At 38.6% G+C, this 18,654-nt stretch overlaps 3 protein-coding genes across 3 annotated transcripts in view; 1 reads left to right on the top strand and 2 right to left on the bottom strand.

The window, feature by feature from the left end:
• The window catches only part of LOC134822389 (uncharacterized), a 61,502-nt gene extending 42,848 nt beyond the window's left edge, over positions 1-18,654 (bottom strand). The window contains exon 1 of the mRNA XM_063833416.1: positions 18,644-18,654. The gene's annotated coding sequence lies outside the window, so the exon portion shown is untranslated. The remainder of the gene's footprint in view (positions 1-18,643) is intronic.
• On the bottom strand, positions 2,289-6,666 carry LOC134822076 (uncharacterized). Its single transcript, XM_063832932.1, has 6 exons — positions 4,505-6,666; positions 4,318-4,389; positions 3,909-3,991; positions 3,570-3,655; positions 2,966-3,250; positions 2,289-2,814 (listed from the first exon to the last, which is right to left on the bottom strand). The coding sequence occupies exons 1-6, from the start codon at positions 4,568-4,570 to the stop codon at positions 2,693-2,695; spliced, it is 714 nt and encodes a 237-aa protein (XP_063689002.1). The 5' UTR covers positions 4,571-6,666; the 3' UTR covers positions 2,289-2,692.
• Positions 5,815-10,206, top strand: LOC134822075 (uncharacterized). The gene is made up of 9 exons (XM_063832931.1): positions 5,815-5,875; positions 6,144-6,279; positions 7,028-7,142; positions 8,393-8,511; positions 8,701-8,784; positions 8,940-9,095; positions 9,225-9,365; positions 9,550-9,647; positions 9,956-10,206. Exons 1-9 carry the CDS (start codon positions 5,846-5,848, stop codon positions 10,115-10,117), a joined length of 1,041 nt encoding a protein of 346 aa, XP_063689001.1. The 5' UTR covers positions 5,815-5,845; the 3' UTR covers positions 10,118-10,206.

The raw sequence follows: 18,654 nt of genomic DNA, 5'->3' as shown, positions 1-18,654 counted from the left end.
TTTTAATGATTCCATGGAGTCAGGAGTGGTAAGTCCCCATACAATTACACCGTAGTCCGATAGTTTCACTGTGTCCTAGTATATGGAACATCAAAGTAATAATAAAGTGGTGTGATAATACTAAATAAGGCACCAAAGCAGAGAGACTTGTAAAACCGAGAATTTTTATTCTGAGAACAAAGGTCTTCAAATTTTTTAAGTATTTAATTAGATAACTGGTTTATAACGTTATTCCTAAGTTTTGAAAAATGCTTCTCACATCGTGCAGATATTCTACAGCTTTTGACTGTACTACTTGGGCCCCAAAACCATATAATTACAAAATTACTAATCAAACGATTAAAAACCTATCTGAAGCGATAGCTTAAAGATCAAAGCATTATGAAAACTTCATTCAATAAATAAACAAATCTTGGAGTTGGCAACCGAGCAAACTTTTCAATATACAGCCCCTGGTAACCCACACGAATATCCCTTGATATCCGTCTGAGACACCGTTTACCCGTACGGCCCTCGTGATTTCAATGAGTCTCAAGCCTTTGACGTTTCCGGAATTTAATTATGAATATGCATTATTCATTGAGATTTTAGCTATTATGGAGATATTATCGGAACAGATTATTCTTGGTAATTATCTGCACCGATCATTAGTTCATAGATGTCGTAACGTGTAAATTACTTCCTCATATTAGAGTAGGGTCCTAACGTCCTTACTGAATCAAATCAGACACAATCTGAATTTATCTTGAAGGAGTGGTGAGGTTGTTGCAAATCATCAGCTAATCAATAGCGATATAATTAAATTTAAGATCCCCCCGTTTTTATTCCATGATCCCTCTACAACTTGTATTAATCAAGTTGCAACGAAACTGGTTCGTGCTCTCTGTTGATATAAACATTTAACCATGACTAATTGACAGTTTCAATTATTTTAGAAATAACCTCAGCTGAATTCATGATTATTGAATCAAATAATCAATTTTCAAAGTACGATTTTTAAAAATGCCGTTCTCTCTACAAATTCTATTTGGGAAATCAAGGCCATGCACGATGAGCATATTTTGTCAAGAAACAGTTTTATTCATATAATAGCTGATATTCGGGGAAATTGTGGTGCGTCAGGAATTGGTTTAGTTCGTAATTTGCATCAAAAGCGAGTCAGTTAAACAATTTCTATTCTTGAATTTTATAAATTCAGATTTATTACTCTTGGACACTGTAATCATGGTACTAATACTATCATATGTGATAGCGGACAGCAGTAACGTCACAATAACAACAAAACAGCTAAATCGGTCACCAAATTTAACTCTAGTTCCTATTACTCACATTATGCTATTACAATTTACTTTTAGTTAAATCTCCCCTCCTCCCCTTCCGTACAAAAAAAGTAAATTATAGTTTAGACAAATACTAATTAACATCCAGGGACCATTTGACAAGGCCGTCTTATATTATACAATGACTTGGCAAAGCTGCAAAACATGATGAAGAACTCGATAAATTAGATTTATTGTAAAAGCCTTCACTTTGTAGGGTCCTTACAGGCTATTTCATTGCTGTTATCAAACTAATTTTTTGTCTGATATCAATGATTTGATATTATTAATATTAACATCCTCACCTCAATGAACCTCCCAGCGACGCCGCACTCTCATAATTCCGTGATCCGGCTTGCTACAAGCAGCTCGGCATTATTAGTACACAGTATAGTTATTCTATTGGATGAAACACAACAATAATTACTGCCAGATAGTACGCTCCATGGTTGTGTATAACTCCTAGTAGTGGTTGTGTATAACTCCTAGTAGTGGTTGTGTATAACTCTTAGTGGGTCATGGCTGAGCGATTACACTTTAGTGAAACTAAAAGGTCGAGAAACAGCGAATAAAATCAAAATTGATTCTCGTGATGCTCGGAAAAACGACACTGTCGGGTGTCAGGCCTGACCTTACTTCATATAATACTAAGTACCAATGAGCCCGGGGACGGCATGTTACTCTCGGTCAATATTTTACACGATTTTCAGATTGATTGAAGCGTTGCAAAGTAACTTAATACTTTAATAAGAAATATTGAAAGATGTAATTTCTTATAGACGTCCTAATATTCTGCGAATCTGTTACGAGGCGGGTCCGATCAGTTTTGCAGTATAATTCGGGATAATTCTGCGGGATTTGAACTGTTAAGCTGCCGGCAAATTGTTGCCTATTTTTCGGGAGAGTTCTAAGGTTTTCACCGATCTTTATTTCCAGCGAATAATTCGATTAAACAATTATAAGACAAATACACTCCAAACATCATTTACAGTCCATATCTTGCAACAATAATACAATTTTTGTAAATTTAAGATGAATATTAGATACGTACTGAAATGTAATTCAAGTTAATAAGCTAAATGAACTAGGAGGGAAACAATTTGTCAATAAATTTATGGTAAGTTTTCATTCCAGAAATCATAAACACTATGCCAGGACTTGAAATCAGAGAGAAATATTGTCTTCACAAAAATATTTCAAGCCAGATCTACTGTACACTGTACAGTGTATATCATGTACTAATTATCTTTATCGGCTTGATTGTATCGATATCGATTCTGCACTCGTACTGTCTTCAGAAAGTGTTCAAGTTAACAGCATACATCTCGAATATCAGTTTCCGAGTCTACTACTGAATCTAATGAGTCTATAATCTACATGTAGGTTGTGTAGTCCACATGACTGTCCCTCAAAGTCCCCATCCTTGACTTTGGCAGGGTTCGTCCCAATTGATCCAAGTTCAGGTCAGATGACCGTACAAAGCCATTGGTGTTTTCTGAGGATTCAAAAATGGTCTTAATCATAAACGTTACGACTCGAAAATCGTAAAATAAAAAGTCATACACTTTCATGAAAATCAGTAAAGTTCTTTTTCGTGCAATTAAAACTGCAATATATCAGATATATAATAGTTAGATCATACTCACGGTTAAAATAGGCAGCACCACTATCACCAGAATGAACAGTCCCTCCATTTCCATTTCTATTTCCACCTCCATATCCACCTCCATTTGCCGAATTTCCATTTCCATTTGCAGAATTTCTATTTCCAGACCTGGTTAGCAGCAGATAGAGCAGGTGTCTCTGACACTGAACAGCCATGATACAGCAGATCAAGGAGAGCAAGGTTGACAGGAACACCATTACCAACCACGTGATCAGGTAGCCGTCTATCTCAAACTCTGGCTTTTCCAAGTCGTACTTTGAGGTGTCTGGGGAAAAAAGGGTTTCTTTTCTTTTTCTTTAAAGAAAGGGAGTTTGAGTTTTAAGGTTGAAAATTAAGCGTTGTAATATGCCCATGACCCCTAGGGCCCTGAGGGTCACATATGCAAATGTGAGCCTCTGGGCCCTGGGATCGTGGGCACATTTTAACGCGTCATTTTGAACGGAGAAGCCTATTTAGTCTCACAGTGTATGTGGACTTTAAGTAAAGTATTTCGTTGTCCGACGTAATATAACGAGTTGCTAAAGTTAACAGCATTATATAAAGTTAATTTACAGTTTACTAAAGTAAATAAAGAGTATAATTACATTGTGATAGCTCGCTGATGATGAAGCCGGAACTGCAGATCATGAGACAGGTAGTTAGAACCCACAGGTTCGCACACGGTACCACACTAAAGTGTTATATGAACTTTGAGAAAATACACAAGAACTGTTTGAACTTTACTGCTTCTGCAGGTAGGCGATACACAGTACAAGTTAAAATACTTATTTACCACGACAACGGTAGTACAGTATGACAATCGGATTCAGAGCTGCAACATTGAGAAGTTAGGATTAGGATATTCTGGGAAATGTTTAATTTCGGAGATTTTTAGAAAATTAATTTTTTAAGAGGAAATAAAGAGAGTTTTGGAAAGCACTAACGTTAGGGAGAGTAAGCAGGTGCATATTAGGAGAACAGAGCTGTAGATTATAATGTAGAACATTGGTTGAGCTAGCGAGGATTGCTGAAATGGGTTGAGAATAAGAATTAGCTAAAATTCATTTACTGCGGTCTGAACTTAGTTTTGCGAAAAGGTAAAATGATTTTACTGGCCACTCACAATTCGATGGGCTGAAATTCAATGTACGGACCACCATGGTCTGAACTGAAGTCGGTTCAACATAGTTAATTTTAAATAAATCATATTCAGATCATTACTCATACTGGGCCGCGCTCAGCCTGTCATTCCGCCTAATCTCATGAACATGATAGCCTGAGGTCCCCAGGTAATCAGATCAATGAATGAACATATTATAGTGCTTTTAAACTTTAAAGGGATGTTCAGTTCACCTCGAAGAAAAATGTTTTCAGATTTCCAGCGTTGTAGATAACAGTCAGACAGAGTGTTATAAAGCTTATCATCTGAAAATAGTCATTTTGTTATAAAATATTACAACTGATTGGCTCTAGGAACGAAGAAATTGGATAAACATACAAGGTTTATCACATATAAAGCTAATAAAATGTAATTACTCACGGTGGTAACTGTACAGAAGAACCTTCTACAAAATTTCACGAGAGGGTTTCTTTTCTTTTCCACCATGGTCTGAACAGAATTGCAGATTCTAAACGCTTCTTGCTATATTTTCTGTATACGATGTTCCAAGTCGGTTGCAGGGTGAAAGTTTCTTTCACTTATTAGCTTTATAAGTCTGTTGAAATCTTGAAAATTACAGATCGAAAGCATCAATCGAAACAACTATAAAGCCATTAAAATAAATTAACAACAGCAATAAAATGTAACATTTACCATCATCAATGTAGAGAGTGAGACATGGTTACACAAACCTCAATTTAACTATTTTCACTCACACATTTAACTCTCTCTTAAAACTTAATAACAGCAACTTAGCTATTGAGTGTAATTGGCACGATAATGAGTGTTTTTTCGGCGAAGCTGGATAAATTTAGCTGATTTTATAGTTATTGAGTTACCTGGTTATATGTCGACTAATACTCAATAATGTAAACATATAATCACCAATATGTAAACAGTATTATCACAATAACTTTCAAGTCACAGACAAAATTGTCCAATTTGTGGTTAGTAAAGTAGCGTACTAACTAAATAACCCGCTCTAAACTTACAGAACAAAATGATAAGTGCAAATCATTCGGTTAACCACTTGTAGTTGTAAGACTTTATCCTGCAGGCAGAAAATAATTCCAATAATTTCGGAAATTGTCTGCCAGGCGTTACAAAAATATCATGAGTCTCAGCTAAGAAATTCTTGGTTATCCGCGGAATTTCGGAAAGCGAAAGTCACTTGTGGCCTGAAAATGGTTTAACTGTGCCACGCTCAATTAGTCAAGGTCACGTTGTAATAATCCAGCTTTTAAAAATCAGAACTTGTCAGTCAGTTGCAAAACTCACAACTTTTGGATTCACATAATCTTGTAATCAGCGTATTAACGCTCATTAGGTTCTCATTATAGAACCAGTACCATTGATCAGAATTTAAACCCCTATAATTCATATTGAGAAATTATTTGGCTAACATCCAATAACTACACCCCTGCTGCATCATATGACATCGTGTAATAATCTGCAAAGTCTCCAATAATAAGCGGGGGTGAGGGTGGCTTAGCAGTGACATTTCTTTATATTGTGCTGCATGCAGTCTGTCAGTTGTATTACCCTTACCTCGCCCTTTTTCTGTAAGAATCTTGTCCATAGTTAATGCTACTTAGAAGACGTCATATCGTTGAGAGTGTTATAGTAATCATTATTCAGCTTCTAGAGACAGCTTGAATCATGGTTTAGAATTTTGGCTCAGTAATTTCTGTTTTCTTACGGAGTCCTCGCGATAATTGCAGAATGGTGCAGCTTCAAGTTATCGATTTGCTGGTGAGGATTTTTATATTATATGGTTGATTTCCCCTTAAAACGGGCCACGACGAAATTCTACCCCGGTTATTCACTGTTCATAGTTTAAAACCGTTCAAATTTAAGATGAGCCATACTTCAAATACTCAATACTGTATATTTTCAAAACATCTTTTTGATGATTTTAATGACATTATTAAAAGTTAAACATTCATTCGATCCAGCTATGATGATGTTAACCAGAAGTTTAACATTGTAATAATTTGAAAAGTTTGTAAAACATTTTCAGAAGACAACTTGTGGACCGGGCTGTCAGAGTATCAGGTCCTGCTGGAGGGTCAGACTACCTCTACCTGCTCGACCTGGCGTATCAGACCCTAACGATCTCAAGAAACTACAGATAGGGGATATCTGCCGGTCCCCCAGTGAGTTTAATTAGATAATTATAATACTGCTGCCAGCTACCATTATTATAAAAACCTGACAATTTAACCACTACACACCCTTGATAAATCGCGTAACTCTCATCAGAATTGTACACAATTTTGAGGGGTAAGAGCTCATGAGAAGATTTGACTTCAAGTGGCTTATATAAGGTTATTGTTCTTAAAGTTGGCAACTTTAATTCATGGTATATTAGGAATTTGTCAGATCTTTGTTTGTCCATTAGCTGGTGTGAAATGGGTTTAGCATTTAGACTTCAGGGCACACATTGACATATTTGTGTAAGACTGCTGCCCTTAATTCCTTAAGTTCCCTTTGATTCAACAAGAGCAAGCAGAAACAATAGATCAAGTTGCCAAGAAAGCTACAATTTGTTAATGTTTAATCATAGTCCACTAAGTATCGGTTGAGCTTCTCAAACAAAAGTGGACAATAAAGATATTAAATTGTGAAGCTTTGCCAGCACGTGCTATCTAGAAGCCCGGAGGCTCTGCTTTGCTGAACTACTTGAGCAAGGAACTCCATAGTTTATATGCCAATCAACTGAAAGTTATGGACCAAATCATTAGGGTCGACCACATCATCAGTGAGTGGTCACTATGATTGCTTGAGACGATCTGATATTCTGGTTATACAATCAGCATTATACAATCAGCTGATTGATATGTTTTGACTCAAGATTGTAATGTTTGAACACAGTGTATTACTAACCACGTGTAATCCCTGTAGATGTGATAAAGGCCAACAATCCGGAAGTAGTTGCAATATTGGGGGACGAGTTCTGTCACCTTGTATGTGATCTAGAGCTGGACAGTTTGGAGGAGGAGTTGTGGGAAATTACCTGGTTAGTTTATACCTGGTTACCTGGTTACCTGGTTACCTGGTTACCTGGTTACCTGGTTACCTGGTTACCTGGTTACCTGGTTACCTGGTTACCTGGTTACCTGGTTACCTGGTTACCTGGTTACCTGGTTACCTGGTTACCTGGTTACCTGGTTACCTGGTTACCTGGTTACCTGGTTACCTGGTTACCTGGTTACCTGGTTACCTGGTTACCTGGTTACCTGGTTACCTGGTTACCTGGTTACCTGGTTACCTGGTTACCTGGTTACCTGGTTACCTGGTTACCTGGTTACCTGGTTACCTGGTTACCTGGTTACCTGGTTACCTGGTTACCTGGTTACCTGGTTACCTGGTTACCTGGTTACCTGGTTACCTGGTTACCTGGTTACCTGGTTACCTGGTTACCTGGTTACCTGGTTACCTGGTTACCTGGTTACCTGGTTACCTGGTTACCTGGTTACCTGGTTACCTGGTTACCTGGTTACCTGGTTACCTGGTTACCTGGTTACCTGGTTACCTGGTTACCTGGTTACCTGGTTAGCTGGTTACCTGGTTAGCTGGTTACCTGGTTAGCTGGTTACCTGGTTAGCTGGTTACCTGGTTAGCTGGTTACCTGGTTAGCTGGTTACCTGGTTACCTGGTTAGCTGGTTACCTGGTTAGCTGGTTACCTGGTTACCTGGTTACCTGGTTACCTGGTTACCTGGTTACCTGGTTACCTGGTTACCTGGTTACCTGGTTAGCTGGTTACCTGGTTACCTGGTTACCTGGTTAGCTGGTTACCTGGTTACCTGGTTAGCTGGTTACCTGGTTACCTGGTTAGCTGGTTACCTGGTTACCTGGTTAGCTGGTTACCTGGTTACCTGGTTACCTGGTTACCTGGTTACCTGGTTACCTGGTTACCTGGTTACCTGGTTAGCTGGTTACCTGGTTACCTGGTTACCTGGTTACCTGGTTACCTGGTTACCTGGTTACCTGGTTACCTGGTTACATATAAGCTACCTAGTTTACTCAGAAATATAGTAGACATTATTACCGTACCCCTCTCTTTCTCTCTCTCTCTCTCTCTCTCTCTCTCTCTCTCTCTCTCTCTCTCCCTCTCTCTCTCTCTCTCTCTCTCTCTCTCTCTCTCTCTCTCTCTCTCTCTCTCTCTCTCTCTCTCTCTCTCTCTCTCTCTCTCTCTCTCTCTCTCTCTCTCTCTCTCTCTCTCTCTCTCTCTCTCTCTCTCTATCTCTATCTCTCTCTCTCTTCAGGTACAAGATGAGACCTAACGGAGAGTGGGATGAGAGTGTAATGAGTAAGAACAGCAGGTACCGTCTCTCAGAAGACAATCTGGCTCTGAGAATAGGGAATGTTATTTATGAGGACAGAGGTATATTACGTTAATACCATTGTTTAATGTTAATTGATGATTTTGTCGCGATTTTTTTCACATGTTATAGCACTATTGTACCTTCTGTACTTTTAAAAATAGAGTCAAATCAACTATTTGGGATAATTAAGATGACAAATTTGACAATCAGTTAGTAAATTAGTAAACTGATCAATCAATCCCAACCAGGTATCTACAAGTGCGAGATTGTGAACGTAGAGGGAAAATATAAACGTAGTCGAGGGGAATTCAACGTTATCGTAATACCCCAGGGTAATGAATTCGCATATTGTGATATTGCACAATTGCTAAAATATACTAATCAGCTAATCCTAGAAATTAATTCTTCCTACATATTAGTGCATATTCTTAAATACCTCTGCATATTTCTGGAGCGCCACATGTTTCAGATGAGCTGAATATCTCAGATTGTGAAGATGGGAGAGTGAGGATACGCGTGGAACAGACCCCGATATGTTGCAAACTAGGAGACAGAGTCAATATGGCAGCCATCATCGAGAATAAACCACGCAAGGCCAAAGTGGATTGGTTCAAGATGAGGGGAATCGAGGAAGTTTCACCAAGTAAGTCGTTTCTTGAAAACTTTTTCAAATTTGTCGTCATTTTCTTCCGGGATCAAACACAAAAACCTTGTAAGCAAATCAGTATAATTATAAAATGATAAATATTTTCAAGTAAAATAATTATTACAGGCAGGAGAAAATTCAAAATAACTCACCACAAAGATGTCACGCAAGCGCGTATAAAGTCCGCTTCTACGGAAGATTCCGGAGTTTACCGGATTAAAGTGGTCTCTTCCGGTGATTACGCTATCGGACACATCGTGCTTAATGGTAATTCTTTCCTTGATCGAACGTCAAATGTAAAGCAATTTGAAATGTCGTTATCATACACGAAGTATCGATTGTAACTGGATTTAGGATTAGGATACAAATTTAGATCTTTCTTTAATGTTATAAACTATATGTTAAACTATGAGTAAAACTGGCTGAGAAATTATATTCCCAAATTTCTCAGTTAACACAGCTAACAGTGAGGTGGAAGTTGAGGAAATGATGAAAAGAGCCTTTGCTGTTGTCGACCATGAAAACTCTGGCCTACTGCTTCCTTCTCAGGTTAATCATAATAAATGAATTGTCAATCATTCGGATCTTAAAATTCTATGTTTTTAGCCGTCAACAGTCTTTTTTTACCCGAAATCAATCAAGTAATACTAGTACTTTCAGTGGTTCAGTAAAACCCTAATTTACCGTACAGTTCGGGGAAAGGAAAATAGTAGTTGTACGGTAAATCGGGGTTTAGGGTAAATCGGGGTGTAGGGTAAATCGGGGTGTAGGGTAAATCGGGGTGTAGGGTAAATCGGGGTTTTACTGTACTGAATGAAACGTTTAAAAATCACTATTAATTGTTTACAACGTTGCAGGTAAAAGAGACGATGTCTAACTTAGGACTGACGGTTCCTAACGGGTGTATCGATGACGTCATATATTTGGCCATCAACCCCACGAGCAAATTGGTTCACTATAACACGTTTATTGATAAGATAGTTTATCAGTACAAGTCAGAACTTGGAGAACTCACTTAGATTTGCTATTTTGTTCAAGAAATCAGTTGCGTTAAGTGAAGAGCTGTTTTTTATCGAGAAGCTTTAAAAAACGATCCTTTAAGTTAGGTTGTTAACTGTTAAATCAGAATATTATAGTTATGAACTTGAGTTGATAACATTAATTGCAGAGGTTTGTTTCACAAAATATGTTAATTTTTACAATTACTGCGTATGTTATAACATAATACGGATTATACTGATAACCAGTAGTTTTTAATCTATTCGTTTTAATTTGTCTAAGATTAGCATTGAGAATTTTTAATCCGTCGTGTCTCCGGTGGTGAATGAAAAAATGTATGATGTGATTGTCAAATGACTGATTGGCAGCTGGAAGATTGATAATTTAGCATTCATCCACTGCCACGATTTATACATATGACACGTTCTTCTACGTAATTGATAAATGATAATAATACTATCAAACGTGAAGTAATACCCGAAAATGCATTAAACCTGACATCGATATGGTGAACGGCTGTCAGAGGGCAGCTTATGAGTTCTGAATATTTTAAATTGCACGGGTACTCTCATTTCGGCGTCTACATTTACTGGGGTACCTTCTGCGGCTTTCTTGCTGGTTTCCTATATTTCTGTTTTCTCCCACTCTCCACAGATTCGCCGTTGTGGTATTTCACTAGGAATACAATCTGCTATCGATTTACTTTGGCTGCACGTATTTTCACCGACCTAACCCTATTTAACTACCTTATCGGACCTTCTTTGGACGGTCATTAATTGAACGCTAGAGGCCTTAACGTTCATCTCAATGTCCGTTCGAATAAAGTCCGTTCATTTAAGGTCCGTCCAAGTTAAAGTCCGTTGCATTTTTTTCAAAAATTCGAACTTCTTGTCCAGAATATGACAACTATGAGAACTTTATTGTGCCGTAAGTTAACGACGGAAAGGTTCTCCTTGGTCTGCCGGAGGCACAGAAAACTCTACTAGTATATGATGTTTTCAAGGGGCACTTTGCGGAAAAAGTCAACGAAATTATGGCACTCAACAACATAGTTCATGAGCTAGTCCCCGCCAACATTACAAACTTGTTCCAGCCTCTACATATATTACGGTAAATCGTGTTGCCAATGAAATTGTCTATTAGACGAGACAAAAGAGTTTCTCGAATATAAAATTGATTTATAGATTGCAACGGCCCTTAAGCGCTTGGTACATCGACTTTAATTCTATTTTAAGTCTGTATAATTATCTGCACCCGGGAATTCAAAACTGCAAAATCTTGCAGCTTTGGTAAATTAAATTACCACAATGATATCACTATCAGAGTTCAGACTACGCAATATGTGAGTCAACGAAAATAAATCCCATGGAAAAAGCGCTCTTGATGAATAGCTAATGAGAGCGGGAACTGGAAAAAGGACGGTCAAGCAAAACCCTTGCAAATCTTATCGAAGATATTCCCTCTAAGAGTTACTCCCAAGCTCCCACACTGTAAAACACTAAATCATGTCGAGTCCTAAATAATGGTGATCAGTGCAGACCAAACAGCAAAGCCAAAAAGAAAAGAAAAGGGGGGACCCCCAACCCATGTAGGCGTAGCTGAGACACCTCACAGCAAGTAGACCAAAGTGGCTCTTGCTTCTGAAAGGTGTATCAACTCCCCGCTTGGTTCAGCTAGGCCTGATGGAATTCTCTTCCAATTATTCAATTAAACAGTTATATATAGTATAGCCTTCTGAAGCAGCCCACAAGTGAGCCAGAAAGAAGGTTAACTTATTTTATTCCAGCTGTTGTGAGCCTAATGATCATTATGAAAGTCTGGAATTAATAGAGATCAAGTTTCTAGCTTACTCGTTGAAACTGAAAAGACGTCGAAACTGGGATACAAAACACTACAAGAACGCCCAAAAAGATGAACCAATTGATATGAGCAACGTTTAAAATTGAACAGCGTTTTAACGTTGTATTTAATTTTAGATTGTGAATGAAAAGTTCTTAAACGTTTTATAGGCCAACGTTGGTTAATTTTAAAGGTTAATTTTTTAACGTTGAAGTTGAACTATTTCATGCACGAAAACCCAATTGATGAAGATGATATGCGATATTAAACACTGATCATGTACACATCTTTTAACATTTTTACTGCTTAACGACTGCTTTTCTTACTTACTGTATAAAAAATGGATTTAAAAATCATTTTCTGGAATAAAAAAACGTTTAAAAAAATGAAAAAAATTCGGATTTTTGATGGTTTTGAGTGCCTTCTAGCGTTCATATTAATGTCAGTTCATAATTATGTCCGTTCATTTAATGTCCGTCCAAATAAGGTCCGGACATTAAATAAATAAGGTAGCTGTAACTCTAATGTCTAACCTAAACCATATTATTATTATCATTTTTATCAATCAGACGGTTACTTCGAGAGCCTAAGTGCTAAGTGAAATTATAGGACTGGATCAAGGGGGGGTTCGTTCCGTGAGTGAAACTGAAAGCATTCAGCTTCATTCACAGGCTTGTTATAAATCATACATATCCAGTAACTTGTTAACATTTTTTCAGATCCATTTCAAATTATCATGGCAATTTTGGAAGAACTGACTGACGATGAGGAGAAAATGCTTCTAGACATGAACGAAGACGCACAAAATACTGAATTCGCCGCAAAAAACTGCAGAACATTGAACGGCATATCAAGTAATAAATCACGCAACTTCTCGTCAGCCGTCGTATTGACAGGATCAGGATCGCGGTTATACCGTCGGTCCATTAACCCACACTACAAGATGCGTAAGTTGCTAGGCAACCAGAAGACCTCCCCCTCTTCACGGATCTCCCCTCGCGAGGAAAGTCTGCTAGGAAACCCCCTGTTGAGTCGTCTGCTGTGGGGATTGTTGTTCTTTTTCTGGGTGAGCGGCGTCTGTGTCGTTATACACCGGCTCAGGGAGTTGTCTTCAAGAAACTACACCATGGGAGATCTTGCAGAACTTTGGAACAATGGGGCACCAACACAATAAACGTTTAAACATAAAATTAAAAGTCCGAAAATCAGTATAAAATTTAAATGTTTCAATTATTAGTATATTTTATGGATTTTTTACATTCCCGTAACAGTTGATTTCGTTCAGACTCGAATCTCAATTAAATATAGGGATTTTATTTTATGCTAGAAGTAGAGCATATTTAATATAATCGTCAATTGTACACGAGTACAGTGTAAGTGTGTAACTAAAACCTAAATCCTGCTCTGATCGGCTATAACTATAAATTAGCTTTAGCTTTTATATTAATTCACCGTGTGACTTGGGCATTGAGATTTAGCACTTTTACGTATGCAGCCAGGTTTACCATTACTGAACACCTAACAAACGGTCAACATACGGCCAATATGTTAACTTTTAGTTTAAGCATGGATCTTGTAGGTTTATAACCTACCTAATACCTATAACTATAGGTATCCGTATATAATTATATACCAAAACGAGCGCCGGTAGTTGGACTCGTCGACGGTCTTAATATTTGAATCAAATATTTTACGAGTATCACCCGTTAATGGATTCTGTAATAATTTGAGACATATTTTTTAAGAGTATCACCCGTTAAACTTAACACAAAGTAAACTAGCAAGCATCAAAATGCGCGCGGTCCAGCTAGAAAACCTTACCGGCTGGCGGGCTCGCTAAAAGTAAAAGTAAACAGTAAAGGTGCTTTTTTATTTATTTTAACAGCCGGTTTGAGTTCTCGCGCGAAATTAGGTTACATAGTGATTGCATGCGTGATCTGACTAGTGACGTATTCCAATGTTCAAGCAGCACGTAACGTTGTAGCGCGATGCACTACTGGGTCGCGCGCGCATCAAATAATGCTTCTCGCAACCACGTATGCAGATCGGCGAGATGCGAAGGATTGACATCGTGAATCAACACGTAACGCAATTCCGCAATCAAAGGATCAGCACTTGACAGGAATTCGCAAAATTAAAGTTGCGAACTTTTATTCGGTCCAAATAAAAATCAAAATTAAAACTTTTCATAGATAACTCAAAATTTACGTCTTCACAAATTGTGCTCCTGGATTGATTCACGATGTCAATCTTTCGTTGATACATGTTTCGTATCGAAAAGTGGCATGCAACGTATGTCAAATCTTTCGAAGCTCGGCGAGGCCCAGTCTGCAGTCTAATGGCGCATCTCGCCGATCTACCGATAAAACCCAGTAGTAGTAGTAGTAGAGCATTACTAGATACTACATTATTAAATTGCGCGACAAGCTCCTGGGGAGCTAATTTTAAATTTACGAGACGACATTTTGCAAAAAACCTTGTATCACGTTGCGACTTGATACATGTTTCGTATCCACCGGCGGCGCGCGAAAAGTGGCATGCAACGTATGTCAAGTTGCGACCCCCACGGTCGTTTCACTATGGTACAGGGGATACAGGGGGAGCTTCGTGCGCGGCGGGTCATACAACGTATGACAAAAAAACCGGTATATATTTATATATATATATATTTTCTAAATAAACCCTAGCCAGTGCAGCTTCACATGTTGTTTGACGGATGTTACTCGTCTAAATTTCTTCGAAGTAGCGCGTGCCGCTTTCTTCTCGAAATTGGAAATGTTATGGCAAGTGCTACAAAGTAGCGCGCGCCGGGCCAGATCATTAACAATGGTCAACATGTTGTCCATTGTTAATGATTAATGAATTAGCCCGCGCGGCGTGTGCTACTTTTGACTTTGTAGCCCACTTTCCTCGGACAAGTGAAGAAGAAAGCGCGCGCGCGATACTTCGAAGAAACTTAAACGTGTAACATCCGTCAATTTTCACAACACAATCCAGCCAATCAGAAGACATGAATTTGCAAAGTTAAAGTTGCAAACTTTTATTTGGCCCAAAATGAAACTTTTTGCGATAAATAGCTCAAAACTTAAATTTTCCTCCTGGAGAAGCAACGACGCCATCCTTTACATAGCCATGTGTATACGCGTACTGCGTGACGCGCTTGTTTCACAAGTTGAATATATATATATATGTATATATATATATATATGTATATATATATATATGTGGTTGCGAGAAGCATTATTTGATGCGCGCGCGACCCAGTAGTGCATCGCGCTACAAACTATGTTATAAATCGAAACCTACAATACATTACCTGGCTTGATCGAGTACGACATTACCGGGCTTGATTGATAACGCAAACGGCGAAGTTCTACAACCTGGCACGCATATTGAAGGTTTATAACCTACCAAGAATGAAAACGCGCGTCGATTTGGACTCGTCGAGTCCAAATCTGAAATCGATTACAAGTATCACCCGTTCATGTGCGCGGTGCTTTTTTCCAGCTTCCTAAACAGGACATGAGCCAAAAATAAAATCGCAAGCAATAGACTAATACCTCAGTTTTTAAAATTTGTACCATTTTTAAAGAATTTTTATATAGCATATAGGGTCATGAAAAAAAAAATGAAAAAAAAGGGTCATTGCTATATTATGTGTATATTGTTTGAATAATTTTCCCCTAGCAATAGATTAATATAACAAATTAAGTAACACGCTACAATCCAACTTTCTAATAACGCAGCTAAACCAATTCCTATGATGTATTTGGCTCACGAGACTGAGATGAAAAGAGCATATAATGCAAGGGTCTTAGAATTGGAAAAAGCTTCCTTTAGGCTTTACACCTTTAGTTTTCTCCACAACAGGAGGCATGGGAGTCGAAGCGCAACGCTTGATTAAAAAGCTTGCACAAAAGATGGAATCTCCAACGGGTCAGCGATATTCAGACTCAGTTACATATCTTAGAAAGCGCTTGCGCTTTGAGGTATTAAAGACAACAGTTATTTCGATAATATATAAGGGGGGACAGAGGGCCCAAGTTGCGACATAAACCAGACAATATTGAAGATTTATATTTAAATATTGAGCCCTTTGGCTAGAGAATACTTTCTTAGATATTTTGGACAGTTTTTAATATTGGTAATGTTAATGAATTGTAATTGATTGATATAATCAAGAGGCTTGCGCTTGCATATAATGAACATATTGACATGGGTGTAGAGTTGAGCCTGAACGGAACCTAGTAGTTTCAGTTCCTTGTTTAACTTGCCGTACAGCAAGGACTTCCACTACTTTCGCCCGGCGAGGCACATAGCTCACTCCACATGTAATATTTAGGCCTTTGGCCAGTTTTCAAAAAAATAACAATAAGAATTATCATACTGATACTCTAACCTGCAAAATCGGATTACGCGTTTCATTTAGACACAATACACTCAGAGATACAATAGCTGAACTCCTAACCACTGTTTACAAAAATGTTGAAACAGAACCTCAGTTTCTCTCCGTTCCTCACACACTTAAACTATCCAATGGAACAAATAGACAATGGTGCAATACTGGACATCAGTGCGAGATCATTCTGGTCGCCGCTGGACAGGGCATTCACAGATGTAAGGGTTTTCTACACTCAAGCCCAGTCCAAAAGTGACTGATATTATCTGTATACTGTTCGAAACATTTTTACTCGATTTAAAAAAATGTACACCGTAGTATGAAAATCTAGCGCTGAAGCAAAATAGTTCATTTTTTTAGGGGAATATTCATCAGTATGTTAGCATTAACGTTGAATTTCTGATTTCCTTAATCAATCTATTTAGTTAATTGTTTCGATGCGTAATTTGATCATCAACTATGTTTTTTGGAATCCTCATTGATATGGAGTCCTCATCCATACTGATTTTTTATGTTTTCTAACCTTCATATGCTTCATACCTCTATAGTCTACTCTGTATGTATGTGACATACTTTTTATCTTCGCCATAATTTATCCTGATTGGTTGTTACTGAATTGGTTTTCATGAATCCTCTCTTAACAAAATTGGTAGGGTTGCAGCCATTTCAAAATATTCAGTAAATTCACATTTTAATTTTTCATAGTTGCTCTTTGCAGAATGCACCATTTCGATCATTCAAATTTCAATATATTCACTTAGCCCTTATTTATATCCTGAGAGTTTATCAGTAATATAAAAATAAATAAATAAATACAACATTTATAAACCGCCTTATAGCTAAATCATATAACTCGATATAATTTAATCCTGGAGATAAACTCCAGTGCTTTCTAAAGCGGCTCTTACATTAACTGAGCTTAGTTTAATTGAAAATTAGACATGACAAGTTCATTTTACCTATGTAAATGCAAAATCAATCAAATGCTAGAGAAAAGAAGTATGTTTTAAGTTTGGTCTTGAAAGATGTAACTGACTCAGCTGATCTTATGTCGTATGGCAAGGAATTAAATACTTTAACTGCACAGTGACTAAAAGCTTTCTCTGTGTTTACATAGTTAGGAGAGGGCGGAAAACTAAGGTAAAAATAATCATTATCAAGACGTACATTTTTAAAACTTTGCTGCCTAGGAGATATCAACTCTTTCAGGGAAGTTGGTCGTTTACCACCTGACAGTCTATGCAACGTCTATGCAACGTCCGTGCAACAACAAAAGAACCGTCTATGCAACGTCTATGCAACGTCCCTGCACAATGAACACTCTATGCACACTCCCTGCACGGTCAGTCTATGCAACGTCTATGCAACGTCTATGCAACGTCTATGCAACGTCCCTGCACAGTACCATATGAACACCGGCTACTAGCCGGCTACTAACCGGCTAGTAGCCACTTTTGTAATAACAGCTCCTCAACTTCACATTAACAACCGGCTACTAACCGGCACTTGAAAAGTGGTCACTAGCCGGCTACTAACCGGCTACTAGCCGGCTAGTGACCACAAAGTGGCTACTAACCGGCTACTAAGCGGTCACTAGCCGGCTATTAGCCGAGCTCTAAAGCAGACCTACTAGTAGCCGGTTCCAAACCGGCTACTAGCCGGCACTTAGAAAGTGGTCACTAGCCGGCTACTAACCGGCTACTAACCGGCTAGTAACCACCAAGTGGCTACTAACCGGCTACTAACCGGTCACTAGCCGGCTCTTAATCGGACCTACTAGTAGCCGGTTCCAAACCGGCTACTAGCCGGCACTTAGAAAGCGGTCACTAGCCGGCTACTAACCGGCTACTAACGGGCTAGTAACCACCAAGTGGCTACTAACCGGCTACTAACCGGTCACTAGCCGGCTCTTAAGCGGACCTACTAGCCGGCACTCGAAAAGCGGTCGCTAGCCGGCTACTAACCGGCTAGTAACCACCAAGTGGCTACTAACCGGTCACTAGCCGGCTCTAAAGCGGACCTTCTAGTTCCAAACCGGCTACTAGCCGACACTTGAAAAGCGGTCACTAGCCGGCTACTAACCGGCTACTAACCGGCTAGTAACCACCAAGTGGCTACTAACCGGTCACTAGCCGGCTCTAAAGCGGACCTTCTAGTTCCAAACCGGCTACTAGCCGACACTTGAAAAGCGGTCACTAGCCGGCTGGTGGGTACTAGCTGGTTAGTAGACGGCTACTAACCGGCTAGTACTAACCTGCTCTAGGCGACTCTAAATCAGACCGGCTATAATTCATTATTGCCAAATAAACAAATTATTTG

This window comes from Bolinopsis microptera, chromosome 10 (assembly GCF_026151205.1).
Source record: "Bolinopsis microptera isolate Bmic1 chromosome 10, MBARI_Bmic_1.0, whole genome shotgun sequence".
Taxonomy (NCBI): domain Eukaryota; kingdom Metazoa; phylum Ctenophora; class Tentaculata; order Lobata; family Bolinopsidae; genus Bolinopsis; species Bolinopsis microptera.
This window is presented reverse-complemented; position numbering and strand designations above follow the sequence as displayed.

Bases quoted from the DNA above. Each gene is read 5' to 3' on its own strand.
- LOC134822076 (XM_063832932.1), bottom strand. From the start codon at position 4,570: ATGGTGGAAAAGAAAAGAAACCCTCTCGTGAAATTTTGTAGAAGGTTC. The intron at 4,390-4,504 runs GTGAGTAATTAC...GACTATTTTCAG, and splicing joins TCTTCTGTACAGTTACCACC to ATGATAAGCTTTATAACACT. The intron at 3,992-4,317 runs GTGAACTGAACA...AACCCATTTCAG, and splicing joins TGAAAACATTTTTCTTCGAG to CAATCCTCGCTAGCTCAACC.
- LOC134822075 (XM_063832931.1), top strand. From the start codon at position 5,846: ATGGTGCAGCTTCAAGTTATCGATTTGCTG. The intron at 8,785-8,939 runs GTAATGAATTCG...TGAATATCTCAG, and splicing joins CGTTATCGTAATACCCCAGG to ATTGTGAAGATGGGAGAGTG. The intron at 9,096-9,224 runs GTAAGTCGTTTC...TAATTATTACAG, and splicing joins AATCGAGGAAGTTTCACCAA to GCAGGAGAAAATTCAAAATA.